Raw genomic sequence first — 13152 nt, forward strand, 5'->3', positions numbered from 1 at the left:
GGAAGTTTGGAAAAAAAAAACTTTGGAACTAAACAGGGCCTATAGCATGCGGTTTTATTTCCCCTGGATTCCAGTTGAAACCGAATTGTCATAGTCCAGACATCATACATTTGAGAGGGAGATTGAAGGCCTGAACTTGATCCCAACCATACTGCTCTTCAAAGGACAGCATCTCCTGCAGAAAAACAGGAAAAGAAAAGGAACTTGCAAACAATCACATGCAATGCATGCTTGCACATTGTCACCCCTTCCTCCAATTTAAGATGGGCCTGGATGGATCTTTGACCCTAGACCTTGTCATGGAGATGTGCCAAGACACAAATCCAGATGCAATGCAAAGGCTCAGGGCCTGTTTAGTTCGCGAAAAGAAAATTTTTGGGTGTCACATCGGACGTTTGACCGGATGTCGGAAGGGGTTTTCGGACACGAATGAAAAAACTAATTTCATAACTCGCCTGGAAACTGCGAGACGAAGCTTTTGAGCCTAATTAATCCGTCATTTGCACATGTGGGTTACTGTAGCACTTATGACTAATCATGGACTAATTAGCGATAAGAGATGTGAGAAGTACCAAAAATTTTGAGTGATAATTTGCGATAGTCATGAAGTTACTAAGAGGTACTATAAATTGGCAAGAAAAAACACTATGTTTATTTCATAACCAAACTAAACCAAGGCAAAAAAAAATGCTGATGACAAAAAATAGTCATCTACTTGGTTTTAGCTAAAATATTACCATTGTCTAATTATTTGGCATAGTTCAATGCCAAAATGCAACTTTAGTATAGAACCAAATAAAGGTCTAGCCGGTTTTTGCCAAAAATTTTTGGCAATGATCAATTATTGCCTACCAACACCGAAAGTATTACGAGGAGTTGCATTTGCTAGTGTAATGGTAGGAGTGTGTGGTTTTAACCCAAGTCCCCGAGATCTCATGTTTGATTCTTAATAACCTCACATATTTTTCTTAATTATTCGACACTAGGGTATGTCCGTTACCAGTGTTTTGAGAAAGAGCATCATTGTTTGGCTTTTTTCGTAATAAGCCAAAACGGCTTATTAGAGAATAAAAATAAATTTGTAGGTAAAACTTTTATAGATGTGTTCTCGGTGACTTAAAAAGCCAATGCTGAAAAAGAAATTACGTTGAAAATATCTCAAAATCAATGTCAAAATTAAGTTTGAAAATTTAAATTTTGGCTTTTTCTTTGGCTGAATAGGCCATCCGATGGGGCTGAAAGATTTTCAGTGCACGTGAAACGAGAAAACTCATTAGCACATGTTAACATAGCGCTAGCTATTATAAACTTGAAAAATAGATTTATTTGATTTAAAAAACAACTTCTATATAGATTTTCTTTTTAAAAAAACTCATCAATTAACATTTTAAAAATGTGTTAACGGAAAATAAAGAAGTTAATGTTTGTAGTTGAATAACAAACGGGGCCTAAGTTCCTTGTGATTGTCTAGTATATTTTTATTTTTTTTTAAAAAAGGAAGTGGCCATGGTTCTCTTCATGTCAAGAATTACTCAATGCCATTTCATTGCTATAAATGTACCAAGGGCATTCCCAAATCCCAATCCTTATCCGCAGTATGGTACTCCTAGATTCGTTTTGTGTTGCATCAGCCTGACAAGAAAGCAGCAGCTTTTGCTTTTCAAACTCTGCTTGAAACCGTACTTTCCTTGAAAGCTGGGTGCATCAAGCAGTCAAATTTTCAGCCTCAAACACAACCTGTGAGGCTGTGATCATCCAATATTCCAATCCATTCGAATTGAGTTGACAACAACATCAGTTCATTGTTAATCTTGTGATGCATTGTAATCATAACAAGATTAACAACTAATCATCTCCTAAGTTGGTAGCAAACTAACAGCAGAGCTGAACACAATTCTACTTTCTTGATGCAGATGATAGAGCTAAATTTGTTATTAATTAACCTGATAATTCTGCAGTTAAGCTAAGCTACTCATCCACCACTGTCTCCTCCTCCTCCACTGTCTCCTTCCCCTTGGCCTTCTTCTCCAGCGCCTTCACCAAGCTGGCGAGGCAGGCGGCAGCCTCGTCGGCGGCGGCTGTGGCGCACTTGCGCATCAGGTGCTCGGCGACGTCGGCCGGGGTGATCTTGATCCTGGCGTCCTGGAGGAGCGATCGCACGTCGTCGAACAGGTGGTGGGCGTCGATGGCGAGGTAGTTCTTGGCCAGGATCTTGAACGTCTCGAAGCAGCAGTATGACATCTCGATGTGCTTGTCCATGCGGCCTCGCCGGATCAGCGCCGGGTCCAGCTTGCCGACGTGGTTGGTGGTGAACACGACGATGCGCTCGCCGCCGCACGCCGACCAGAGCCCGTCGATGACGTTGAGGAGGCCGGAGAGCGTCACCTTGCTCGCGCTCTCGTCCTTGGCGGCGTCGACGGGCTCGGCGGCGGCGGCGGCGGCGTGAGGAGACCTCTTCTTGCGCTTGCCGGTGAGGTCGACGGAGCAGTCGATGTCCTCGATGACGATGATGGACTTGCCCTTGGTCTCGATGAAGAGGCGGCGGAGGTCGGTGTTGGTGGCCACGGACGTGAGCTCGACGTCGTAGATGTCGTAGTCGAGGTAGTTGGCCATGGCGGCGATCATGGTGGACTTGCCGGTGCCGGGCGGGCCGTGCAGGAGGTAGCCGCGCTTCCACGCCTTGCCGATGCGGGCGTAGTAGTCCTTCCCGTCCCGGAACGCGTCGAGGTCGTCCATGATGTCCTTCTTCTTGGCCGGGTCCATGGCGAGCGTGTCGAACGTCGACGGGTGCTCGAACGCCACGTAGCTCCACGCCGACTTCCTGTACCGGTCGCCGCCGGCGTTGGTGAACAGCTTGCGGCGGCGGTTGCGGAGCATGATGGCGCGGCCCTCGCGGCAGACGTGCGGGAGGTAGGAGTCGACGACGAGGTCGCGGTGGCGCCGGTGGAACAGGAGCCGGTACGCGCGGCGGTCGTCGTCGTAGACGACGCCGCCGCCGCCGAACCAGGGAGACTCGTAGCGCCGCCCGCCGCCGGAGGAGACGGAGTTCCACCACACGGTGGCGCCCTGGAACACGTCGTAGACCTCCTCGCCGTCGCCCATGGTGAGCAGGAACCTGTCGCCGCCGCCGTCGCGGGCGGCGCGCTCCGCGCGCAGCGACCGCGCCCGGCGCGCGCACCGGTGGCTGAGGTACGCCTTGGCCTGCTCGTAGACGTCCCCGAGCTTCATCCTCTCGCCGCAGTGCTCGCTGATGGTGACGGTGAGGTAGGGGTCCACGAGCCCGGCGAGCCGCCGCGCGTGCCGCCGGAGGAAGCGGCCGACGAAGTGCTCGAACAGCTGCCGCGGCAGGAGCGGGCTCAGCATGCTCCACACGAACATCACGCCGGCGAGCGCCGACCCCATCCCGGCGAATCTCTCCACCACCCCCGCCGCCGCCGCCGCGCGCCTCATCCTCCTCGCCGCCGGCATTGCAAGCTCGCCTCGCCTGACCTTGCTGCCAAGTGCGTTAACTGTGTGACTGACCCTGTGTGAACTTGTAGTACTCGGAGCTGTCAGGATGTGGGCCCAGTGGTGGTCCCAGCTGTCAGTGTGATGAAGAAGAGAGGCTTTTCTTCTGTACTAGTCTGTACTTAAGATTTTTTTTGTTCTGACAAGATAATTTTGATTCTTGTGTGTACTGATAATCATGAGTCACTGGCATGTTGTTGGAGACAGAGGATTATTGTCCTTGATCATATCCCCATTGTTCCATGGGATTGAGAAACAGCCCTCACAAAGATTTTGTACTGGGCAGCTATTTTTTGTTGTTTAGAGCAAGATTCATGGTAGCATGGTGGCTGTTTTTTTGTTCTTTAGAACAAAGATTCTGGGATTTATTCCAGTTTGTTTAAACTGGTACTACCTTTTTTTCAGGTTCAAACAAGCCATTTTCTATTTTTAAAATATGTCTTGGATAGGATATGTAGAGGTGTAAAGATCCCAGACCATTTGGTATGGCCATACTTCGTCACGGTTTTGCCACATCTAAGATTAGATAAGTTTAATCCATATAAGCTTTCATTTGTTTGCAGATGCAGTTGTAGCATAATTCCCTTCCAACGAATTAAATCACATACCTCAATTATTCAAAAAAAAAGTATGTTAAAATTCTCTTAAATTTGCTTGAGTCGTGAGTTGTGACAATGATTTTACCTAAGCCTTGCTATGCCACATTGCCATTAGCATCTTCAAGGATTCGTTGAAAAGTTAATGGCATCCAGTAAATAAAGGACAATATTTATGCCTGAAATTTCAGATCATCAAGTCTGTGAAATGCTGCAAGGAATCTCTGCTCTTGTGTGCATCCATCACAGCTCAGCCAGTCGATCGAACTGAACTTTGCAGCATGTTTGGCTGTGGTTAGATCTAGGGATGAAAAGTTCTAACATATCTCACATTGGATATACGGACACACATTTGAAGTATTAAACATAGATAGACTAATAATTCCGTCTGTAAACTGCGAGATGAATTTATTAAGCATAATTAATCCACCATTAGCAAATATTTACTGTAGCGCCACATTATCAGATCATGGAGCAATTAGGATTAAAAGATTCGTCTCGCAATTTACATGTAATTTGTGTAATTAGTTTTTCTTTCTTTTTTTTTTGTCTATAATTAATATTCTATGCATGTATCCAAACATTCGATGTGATATGGTAAAAAAATTTGTGGGATCTAAACATGCCCTTTGTCTCTATTATCTGTTCATCAGGCTATCCGGTTGCCCATGGTAGCGTTGGCTTGTGTAGGCGGCAGCTAGCTTAGCTTGGGTTGGCTTCACCCAAAAAGAGAACAAGAACAAAATTGTTCAGAAGAAAGCAGCTCTACCACTTCGACTCGTTCAGTCCTCTTCAGATCAACCCCCTTTTCTTCTGAAAAGCTTCTTCAAGTCAGAGCATTTACAACGCTCTAGAGTGGCTGAGAGGGCAGGGAACCTCTCCTGCCCACATCAATGGGCGAAGCTGCCATGGACGATATTGAAATGTCATGAAATTGCCCTATCACAGAACGAGCAAACTCTCCATCTAAACTTAATTGATCTTAGATATCCATACCAAATCACATAAAGCTGGAGTATTTGATGACAGAATCTAGATAACATCTATTTCTCTAGAACACTGTTTACGATTCAGACTCAGACGATGATGCCGTTGACGCCAGAAACCGCCGCTGCAAGAAGCGCAGTAGAGACGAGTCCAAGCTCAACCTCTCCCGCCCCGTAGGGTAAATGCCGCCACGCTTGCCCGCACCTTCCCCTACTCCACCGCCACCTCCACCGCTTTTGCACCGTATACCATTCGCCCAAGTCTGCTCCTCCTGACGGGATCCTCTCCTCCTCGTCGGCGTCGGCGTCGGTGTCCCCCTCGTCCCCACCGGATCCCACTGTGGCGCGATGGCTGTCATCCTGGTAGCTCGACGGCCGCCGCCCTCCTCCTCCCACCACCATGCTCGCTTCCGGCCCTGTGTCACGCCGCGCCGTTCCTCGTCGTCGACGCCTCTCCCGCAACCACGACGGCGTGCCACCGCGGCGTCAAGGCAGACGGGCAGCTGGGCCTTCCCATTCTCCCGTCGCCGCCGCCCTCCCCTTATCCCGCGTCTCCGCCGCCGGATGCAGCACCTCCTCTCCTGCCTCGCCCCGCCTCCTCCCCACCTGCCGCCGCCCTGCCCGAATGAGATGAAGAGTGTGAGAGAGAGGTGGAGGTGAGAAAACAGTGGAAAGAAAGAGGTGATGACGTGGACAGTCTGACAGGTGGGCCCCACATGGATTTCATGCTGACTCAGCCGCCACGTCGGACAAAACGGGGTCAAAACCACCAAAGGACCTAAAATGAACAGTTCTGTAAGTTGATGGATGCCCTATATCTGGTTTTGTGGATGGAGAACGATTTTGTAATTTGATGACAAGTTGAGGGACCTTCGGTGTACTTTTTCCTAGAAAAATTGGGAAGAATTAGGTGGACCGACTGGGCCTTGCTCGCGTAAACGGGCAGTATCGTGCCTGGGCCGGCTGCACGGCGGTAACCAAACCGACCCACTCGTCTCTGTGACCCACCCGCTTCCACTCGCGACTCGCCAAGGGGACCAGACCACACCACTCCGGTCCGACTCCGACCCGAACCCCATCTCCTCTCTCTCCCCCCGCGGCTAAATCCGCCGCCGCCGCCGCTCGCCGCTCGCCGCCGTACGTCGCCGGTGGGGGAGAAGGGGAGGAGGGTAGGTGGGGCAGGATGAAGACGACCAAGGGAGGGAAGGTCATGAACCCCACCGACGCCTTCCGCAAGGAGCAGCGGAAGAAGGAGCTCAAGCGGGTGAGTTCCTCCTCTCAAACCCTAGGGTTCGTATCATGCTATCACCCCGCGCGCGCGGGTCCGGGTCCGTGTGGGGGGGGGGGGTAGTGGAATTTGGCCTTGGGCAGAGGCGCGTTGTGATGTTCCTCATGCTTCGTTGACTGCTATGCGCCTGGTGATTTGATTCGTCAGGTTTACTGTTCTTTCGTCGATTTGGGCTATATCTGAGGTAGGAAAACATCGTAAATTAATTCGTGCGATCGGTTCTACGCGAAATATGGTGGTTTTGATTCAGTTCCAATGTGGGATTTTTTTTTCATGCAATAAGCAATTAAGCATATTTCCATGGGCATCACTAAGATATTGCGGTTTAAGAGTTTCAATGCAACTGATAATCTAAGCAATTACTTGAATATCCATGGTGGTGTAAATGGTGCGTACTGCAAGTAAATTGATTCGCTTGGCAGCCTGCATTGTAGATTGTTGGATTCGTGATTTTCTTTTCACCTAGCCCTATATGTAGCGGGTTTGAATAATATTAGGTGTTCAGGTGTAATTGGGATGAAAACAGATTTTTGGTTTATGGAACTTTTCCCTCTTGCATTTACAACTGCAAATAGTACCAAATTACCAATGGAACCAAATTACCAATGGAACTTTTTCCTCTTGCATTTACAACTGCAAATACCAATTATATTGCGTCATAATTTTGCTGATTCTCCTGGTTAGCTGGAAAATTTTGTGGAGTGCCCATGATATTTTTTCCCCTGTACTTGAGCAACCTAGTGACTATATTGATCAGCTACTTTACTGCAATTGCTCTATGCTGCTGAGCAGGAGACCAGGAGTATCTTCATATGCACATTGATATAATGTTATAACATGCCATTTTATCTAGAAATGTGGCAACTGTTGTCACTGTTATCAAGTCACCCGACTAGTCGCGATTAGTCGTAAAATCGGTCAAGCTAGTCGACTAGAGAGCCACAACTCGACAAAATAGCATTAGTCGTGAAGTCGGTTAGTCATAGATTAGTCGTAAAGTTGGTTGTAAATTAGTCGTAGCAAATCACTAATTCACCATGCTAATTGGCTTATTGTGTTTAGTACTTTTGTTTTATTTCTTGTTGACTTATTGTCTTGCTTTGCTACTCCATAGTCCATAGTTTATACTATATATTGCATCCCCTGTTTTTGCATGACCAAGTCATGGACAACTGGACAAGTTGTCAACTAGTCGACAAGTCGGTCCAGGGGTACCTCGACTTGACTTTACGACTTGACAACCATGATTGTTGCACGTGTACCCACTATCTGTATGACTGCTTGTATATTAGGGTTGGTTTGGTTCTGTACCTTGCCAAAATCTTGGTATTGCCACATTTCGGTAGTGTAGAATGGCTAAGAGGTTTGATTTGGTGCTAAAATTGGGCTATTATGAGGCACATATATGGGCATTGCCAACATTTTTGTGGAAGAAGGTTTTGTTGGAGTGTTTGGTTTTTGCTACCTTGCCAAAATTTCGGTATTACCAAATTTCGGTAAGTGTAGCAAACCAATCTAGCCTTTTACAGATTTTCTTTAATCTTGTACTCTTGTTAAGTTCTATTTCTTTTATGGTTGCTGATATAAATACGGTAGATACCAATTAGTTTGTTCTGTCCTCACATTCTAAATTCCCATCACCTTTTTTACTTGCCAGAATAAAAAAGAAAGGAAGAAAGTACGAGAGGTTGGGATTTTGAAAAAGGATCCAGAGGCTATACTGGAGCAGATTGAGAAACTGGAAAAGATGAGTAAGTATATTGCGCAATAACTTGTATTAGTGCATATCTGTATCTAGACAAAATTATTGAAACTAGTCTTTCTAGAAAAAAAAGTTATTCTTTCTTGTTTTACAGACTTCTTTTCAAAGCTCAAATAATCATATTGTTTCTGTTTTGGTTGCACATTGGTGTGTTTCATTTACTCTGTAGTTATATTAATCATACCTGTTTAGGCAATATTAATTTAGACATGATTGTAATTCATGGTCTGTATGCTTTTTCTTTAACTTTCATCTGTGCTTTTATCAAGGTAAATGTGGTATCTATTCTTATTATTAGCTCCACTGGTGTTTCTAGGATGCTCTGTCAAACCTGTTCAATGTCTAAGGCATCTTAATGCATCACTCACAATATATATAAATATAAGCGGTGTTTTACCCAATATATATGTGGGTGGAATTTTTCTTGATTATGTGATATCTATCTTCCAGTTTTCATCTGTTCTATTTACTGGATGGCATTTCACTCACAATCTAGTTTTAGTGGATTTTGTTTTTAGGAGGCCTGATCCTTATCATTCAGCGAGTCAGCCGTCAGCACCATCATGTGGGCCCTACCTTTACAGATCCGATTCTTTGCCTAGTACATACTTGGGGGGGGGGGGGATCAAATTCCCCTTGCAATGCACTGGAATACAACTAATGTTGCCTCTTAGTCGCACTATATGTGTTACTGCAGCATTTTTGCCTGTTTTTTATTTATTTGCTTGCTTGGAGGAACTCTGTGCAACAGTGGATGTGTAGCATTTTTTTGTTAACTTTTAGCTAATTTGGTTTTCCTGAATAGTAAAATTACTTTTTGGTTGAAACAGAGGCTGATGGTGCTCTCGATAAGGCTAGGAAACATAAGAAAAGGCAGCTTGAGGATACATATAATCTTATTGTCAAGAAAAGAAAGGTATTTTTTCTTTCTGATATGTATTGAACCCTTCTTTTTTTTTGTGATAGCCCAGACTGTTTTTGCCAACAGTTATCATGCCATTTGTATTTACTATACAACATGCAGCTTTTAAACTGTCCACTTCCTAATTTTCCATTTACTTGGGGATATTTTGATACTGGTCTCTTACTCTATGTGCCATTGGATAATGATTTGTCGACCCCTTCCGTGACATTTTTGTACTATGACAATTGTCTTGGTTCACAAAAAATAGGATACCACAGCATTGGCAGAGATACGACTTGTTCAATTATTTGTATCAACTCTATTACAATCCAACTTAAGGTTCCTATGAATCATGCACATTTCTGAGATGTTATTGTGCAAAATGGTTTTGTTTAATTGTTGGTTTCAATGTGTACCCATTGCTTCTGCACCTTCAAGTCTATTTGGGTGGCATTTGATTTGAACTTATAATGGCCAAAGAATCTCATGGATTGTACTATCATTAGCTTATTTTTCTTTCCTCCACACATGGTAGCCCATTAATTTCAAGTTATCTGTGCCAGGAATATGAAGAGAAAATGAAAGAAAAGGGTGAGCAACCAATTATGTTCAGGTGAGCTTTATCCTTTTTTTATGCATTCACTTTATTAAGTTTACGTAACTATTCTTGTAATTCAACATGTATTTCTTGTGCCTCCAGCCATCTTGGACCACCAAAGAGGCGGCCGGCAGCAGAGGAGGATGATAGAGCTAAAAATCCTAAGCCGGAGGTATGGTATTGATGATTTTTCACAAAGCATTGTATGTGTTGTTGCATATTGACTACAAATCTAACCAGCTTTGCATTGCAGGATTCTGTTTACTATCACCCAACCCTGAATCCATCTGGAGCACCACCACCTGGCAAACCTCCAATGTACAAATCTTCCATAGGTTAATATCCCTGGTTTCTGTGCCTAGTAGTTTCTTAAATCATCATTTTTCCCTTTAAAAAAATCTACCTGTAGGATGTTCTAGCAATTCTCAGTTTTTTTCTTGGTTGATATTCAGGGCCAAGGATCCCACTGCCTTCATCAAGCGCTGGTGCTTCATCTTCTATGCCAGGAACTGAAGAAGCAGGTCCTTCAACCCTGCCACCCCCTCCACCGCCCCCACCATTGCCTGCCTCTTCAGAACCTGTTGACCCATCTGCTGCATCTTTACCCCCTCTCCCACCCCCACCCCCGCCTCCACCTAAGCCTGCTAACATAGCAGGAGCACCTGGCTTACCTCTGCCACCCCCACCTCCACCTCCTCCTGGCCCACCTCCCAGAGAAATTGTGCCAGGTCAAACATTATTGCCGCCACCTCCGCCTCCACGGCCTTTGCAGCCATCACCCCTAGCTGGTACAAACGAATTTGCTAATAAGCAAACCATTGGAGAGGGTGCAAGCTTGACAGATTCTGCGCAGGTGCACTTTGAGTTTCTTTCTGTTGTCCAGAAAATTTTGAATCTTCTATTGTTCATGTATACTTTAGAGTAGTTCTTGGTTTTCATGTTTGTATGTTGTTTCCTGTTGTGATTTGTCTGAATGAACCTTGTCATCTTGTGTTGCAGGCAAAAGGTGCACTACCTCCACCACCTCCTGGTTTGATACGAAACTCAAGTGAAATGCAGAATGCCAATGAGGTTCCTGGTTTGAAAGAAGATGATAAAGTCACAAGGATCTTACCGCTGCCTCCACCACAACCATCACATCTGCCACCTTTACCTCCAAGACCACCAACAATGCCTTCAATGCAACCGGATATGCTAGCTCCAGGAGTTCCCAGATTTCCTCCACCTCCACCACCACCAGATACAAGGCCACCATTTATGGCTCCTGGAGTTAATGCCAGGCCCCTTCCACCACCCCCTCCGGGATTACCTCCAGCACAGATGCAAATGGCACCCTTTGGTGTACCTCCTGGTCCACCACCAATGCTTCCGCCTCCATTTTATCCAGGACCCCCAATTCAAACAGGTGATTTTGCTGCCTTTGGTCCAAGGCCAAATGTACCTCAGCAGCCATCATATGTCAAGTCAGCTGCCCCAACAGTTGTAAAGAGACCATTAGCACAACATACTCCTGAGCTCACAGCTATGGTATGTGCTCTTTACTCTGGTTGATAACTTTACTAACATCAAGCTTGATTATTCTCTAAAAAAATATTAAGCACAATTAGAAAAGTATCGGAAGTGTTTGACACTGTTTGATCCTTATGATAGTAACTATAAAAGGCTTCTCTACATCTTTTATATATATTTCTTACTTTGAACACTGAAGGATTAGTTCTAAATACATTTTTTTTAATTATCAAACACCTGTTGTCCATATAACGAGCTGATGAGATCTTTTAGACAGTTCTCTCAGGGCTGGCATGCCACATTTCTGCACCATCTCTTTGCGTAGAGAGTTCCCTCATGTATTGGATGTGGTTCTCATTGTAGACTTGCTTGTAGTTTACAGTATCCAGATCCACAATCTAGAACTCACAAAACTATATGCTTGCCACTGATTTCAATATGGCTATCTATCCTTCTAGAGCAAGTTTAATAGTAGAGCTAACTACTAGCTACAAGCCAATCTAAAAGTAGTATTAGAGCTAACATGTAGTATTATAGATTAGCTATATGGTTCTCTATTTTTTTCTTCTTCTCACTTTTTCTCTCACTTATGTTATTAATGCATTTACCTTGGAGCATGTATAAGTCTAGCTCTTTCATGAGAGCTCACACTTTCTATTTTTCTTGTTCCCCTTCCTCCACATGAGCTTATAGTTGGCTAGCCCACTATTAAGCTTTCTCTTAACACTTACATAAATTTGCTTTCCCTTTATGTCATCATAAATAAACAAATTGGCCACGAACTTTTAAACAGCTGAGTTGGTCTAAGATTGCTATAGCTAATTGATTCATATATTTTGTGTTCCATTTACATAGTTTTAGATGCACCATTGTACTGAAAAACCATTGGTTTTTTACAGGTTCCTGCATCAGTTCGAGTTAAGAGAGAATCGGCTCTCCTCAAACCAAAACCAAAGGTGCAACAGTCAGCAACAACATCATCTTCTGCCCTGAAACCGTCAGTGGCTCCAATTAGATCTGAGCCCCGGCCTTCGTCCTCAGTATCCAAGCCACAAAGCATTGATGATTCCTACATGGCATTCTTGGAAGATATGAAGGAATTGGGTGCTCTTGATGAGTAGCTCAATTAGTCTGACTGCAAATTGCAGTTGTTGACATGAACTAAGCATGAGCCCTCTTTGCGTTAGGGCTCACGAGTAGGTTTTCATGTACTCAGAAACCATGTCCATTTCCCCATGAGAAAACAATATTCCAGATCTAGTTTTGTGAAAATGGGGAAACGTTCATAATCAAATATCAGTTGCTGTGCAACACAACTGTACCAAGTCAAATCAATAGAGCATGATTGCCTATCTTCACAGTTGTATGTTCAACGAGTTGCCCTGGCAGATATTCAAATTTAAACCACCAGTCGTGTGTGACACGACTAATAGCTTTGCTTAGCCCCTTGTATACATTCTGCATGACTGTTTAGCTTAGCTTATGCCACAGCTGTCATGAAATTGTGATATCTGTGGGTGCCTGAGTGAACTTGGTGCAAGCTAATTTTTGTTGCAATAATAGTGTATTGTTGTGGATACATTTCTAGCTGAATTTATCATACATTTCTAACTGGATTTATCAATGTTTATATGTGGGATATCATAAAGAATGCTTCTGCTTACAGGTTCTAAAAGTTGTAACAAAAATAATGTTTCTGCTTAGAAAACGTGTCAGTATGTATGTTCTTGTATCTCTTCCTGTCTGGAACTGACTACTCCAGGATTCGTGTGGACATGTAGTAGCTCTTCACTTTGTGGTCTTCATGTTTTGAAAAGGAATCCTTGAAGCACAGATGATCCAGATAATCAGATTTTTATACTACTAATAATATTATGCATTATGAGTGATCCAATTCAGACATTATGGCCCCATTTGCAAGCGTGATTTTTTCCTGGATCCTGCATAAAAATAAATTGTTTCATACTGATACTTGGCTAAGATTTCACATCTTCTTAATAAC

General features: G+C 44.4%; 2 protein-coding genes across 2 annotated transcripts; one reads left to right on the plus strand and one right to left on the minus strand.

The window, feature by feature from the left end:
- Positions 1-1633: 1633 nt before the first annotated feature.
- On the minus strand, positions 1634-3535 carry LOC4342631 (AAA-ATPase ASD, mitochondrial). Its single transcript, XM_026026798.2, has one exon. It carries the CDS (start codon positions 3466-3468, stop codon positions 1969-1971), a length of 1500 nt encoding a protein of 499 aa, XP_025882583.1. The 5' UTR covers positions 3469-3535; the 3' UTR covers positions 1634-1968.
- Positions 3536-6116: 2581 nt separating this feature from the next.
- On the plus strand, positions 6117-12731 carry LOC4342632 (protein EARLY FLOWERING 5). The gene is made up of 9 exons (XM_015792303.3): positions 6117-6353; positions 8035-8128; positions 8970-9055; positions 9607-9656; positions 9744-9813; positions 9895-9976; positions 10094-10494; positions 10641-11168; positions 12050-12731. Exons 1-9 carry the CDS (start codon positions 6273-6275, stop codon positions 12269-12271), a joined length of 1614 nt encoding a protein of 537 aa, XP_015647789.1. The 5' UTR covers positions 6117-6272; the 3' UTR covers positions 12272-12731.
- Positions 12732-13152: the final 421 nt, after the last annotated feature.

Source organism: Oryza sativa, chromosome 7, assembly GCF_034140825.1.
Source record: "Oryza sativa Japonica Group chromosome 7, ASM3414082v1".
NCBI lineage: Eukaryota > Viridiplantae > Streptophyta > Magnoliopsida > Poales > Poaceae > Oryza > Oryza sativa.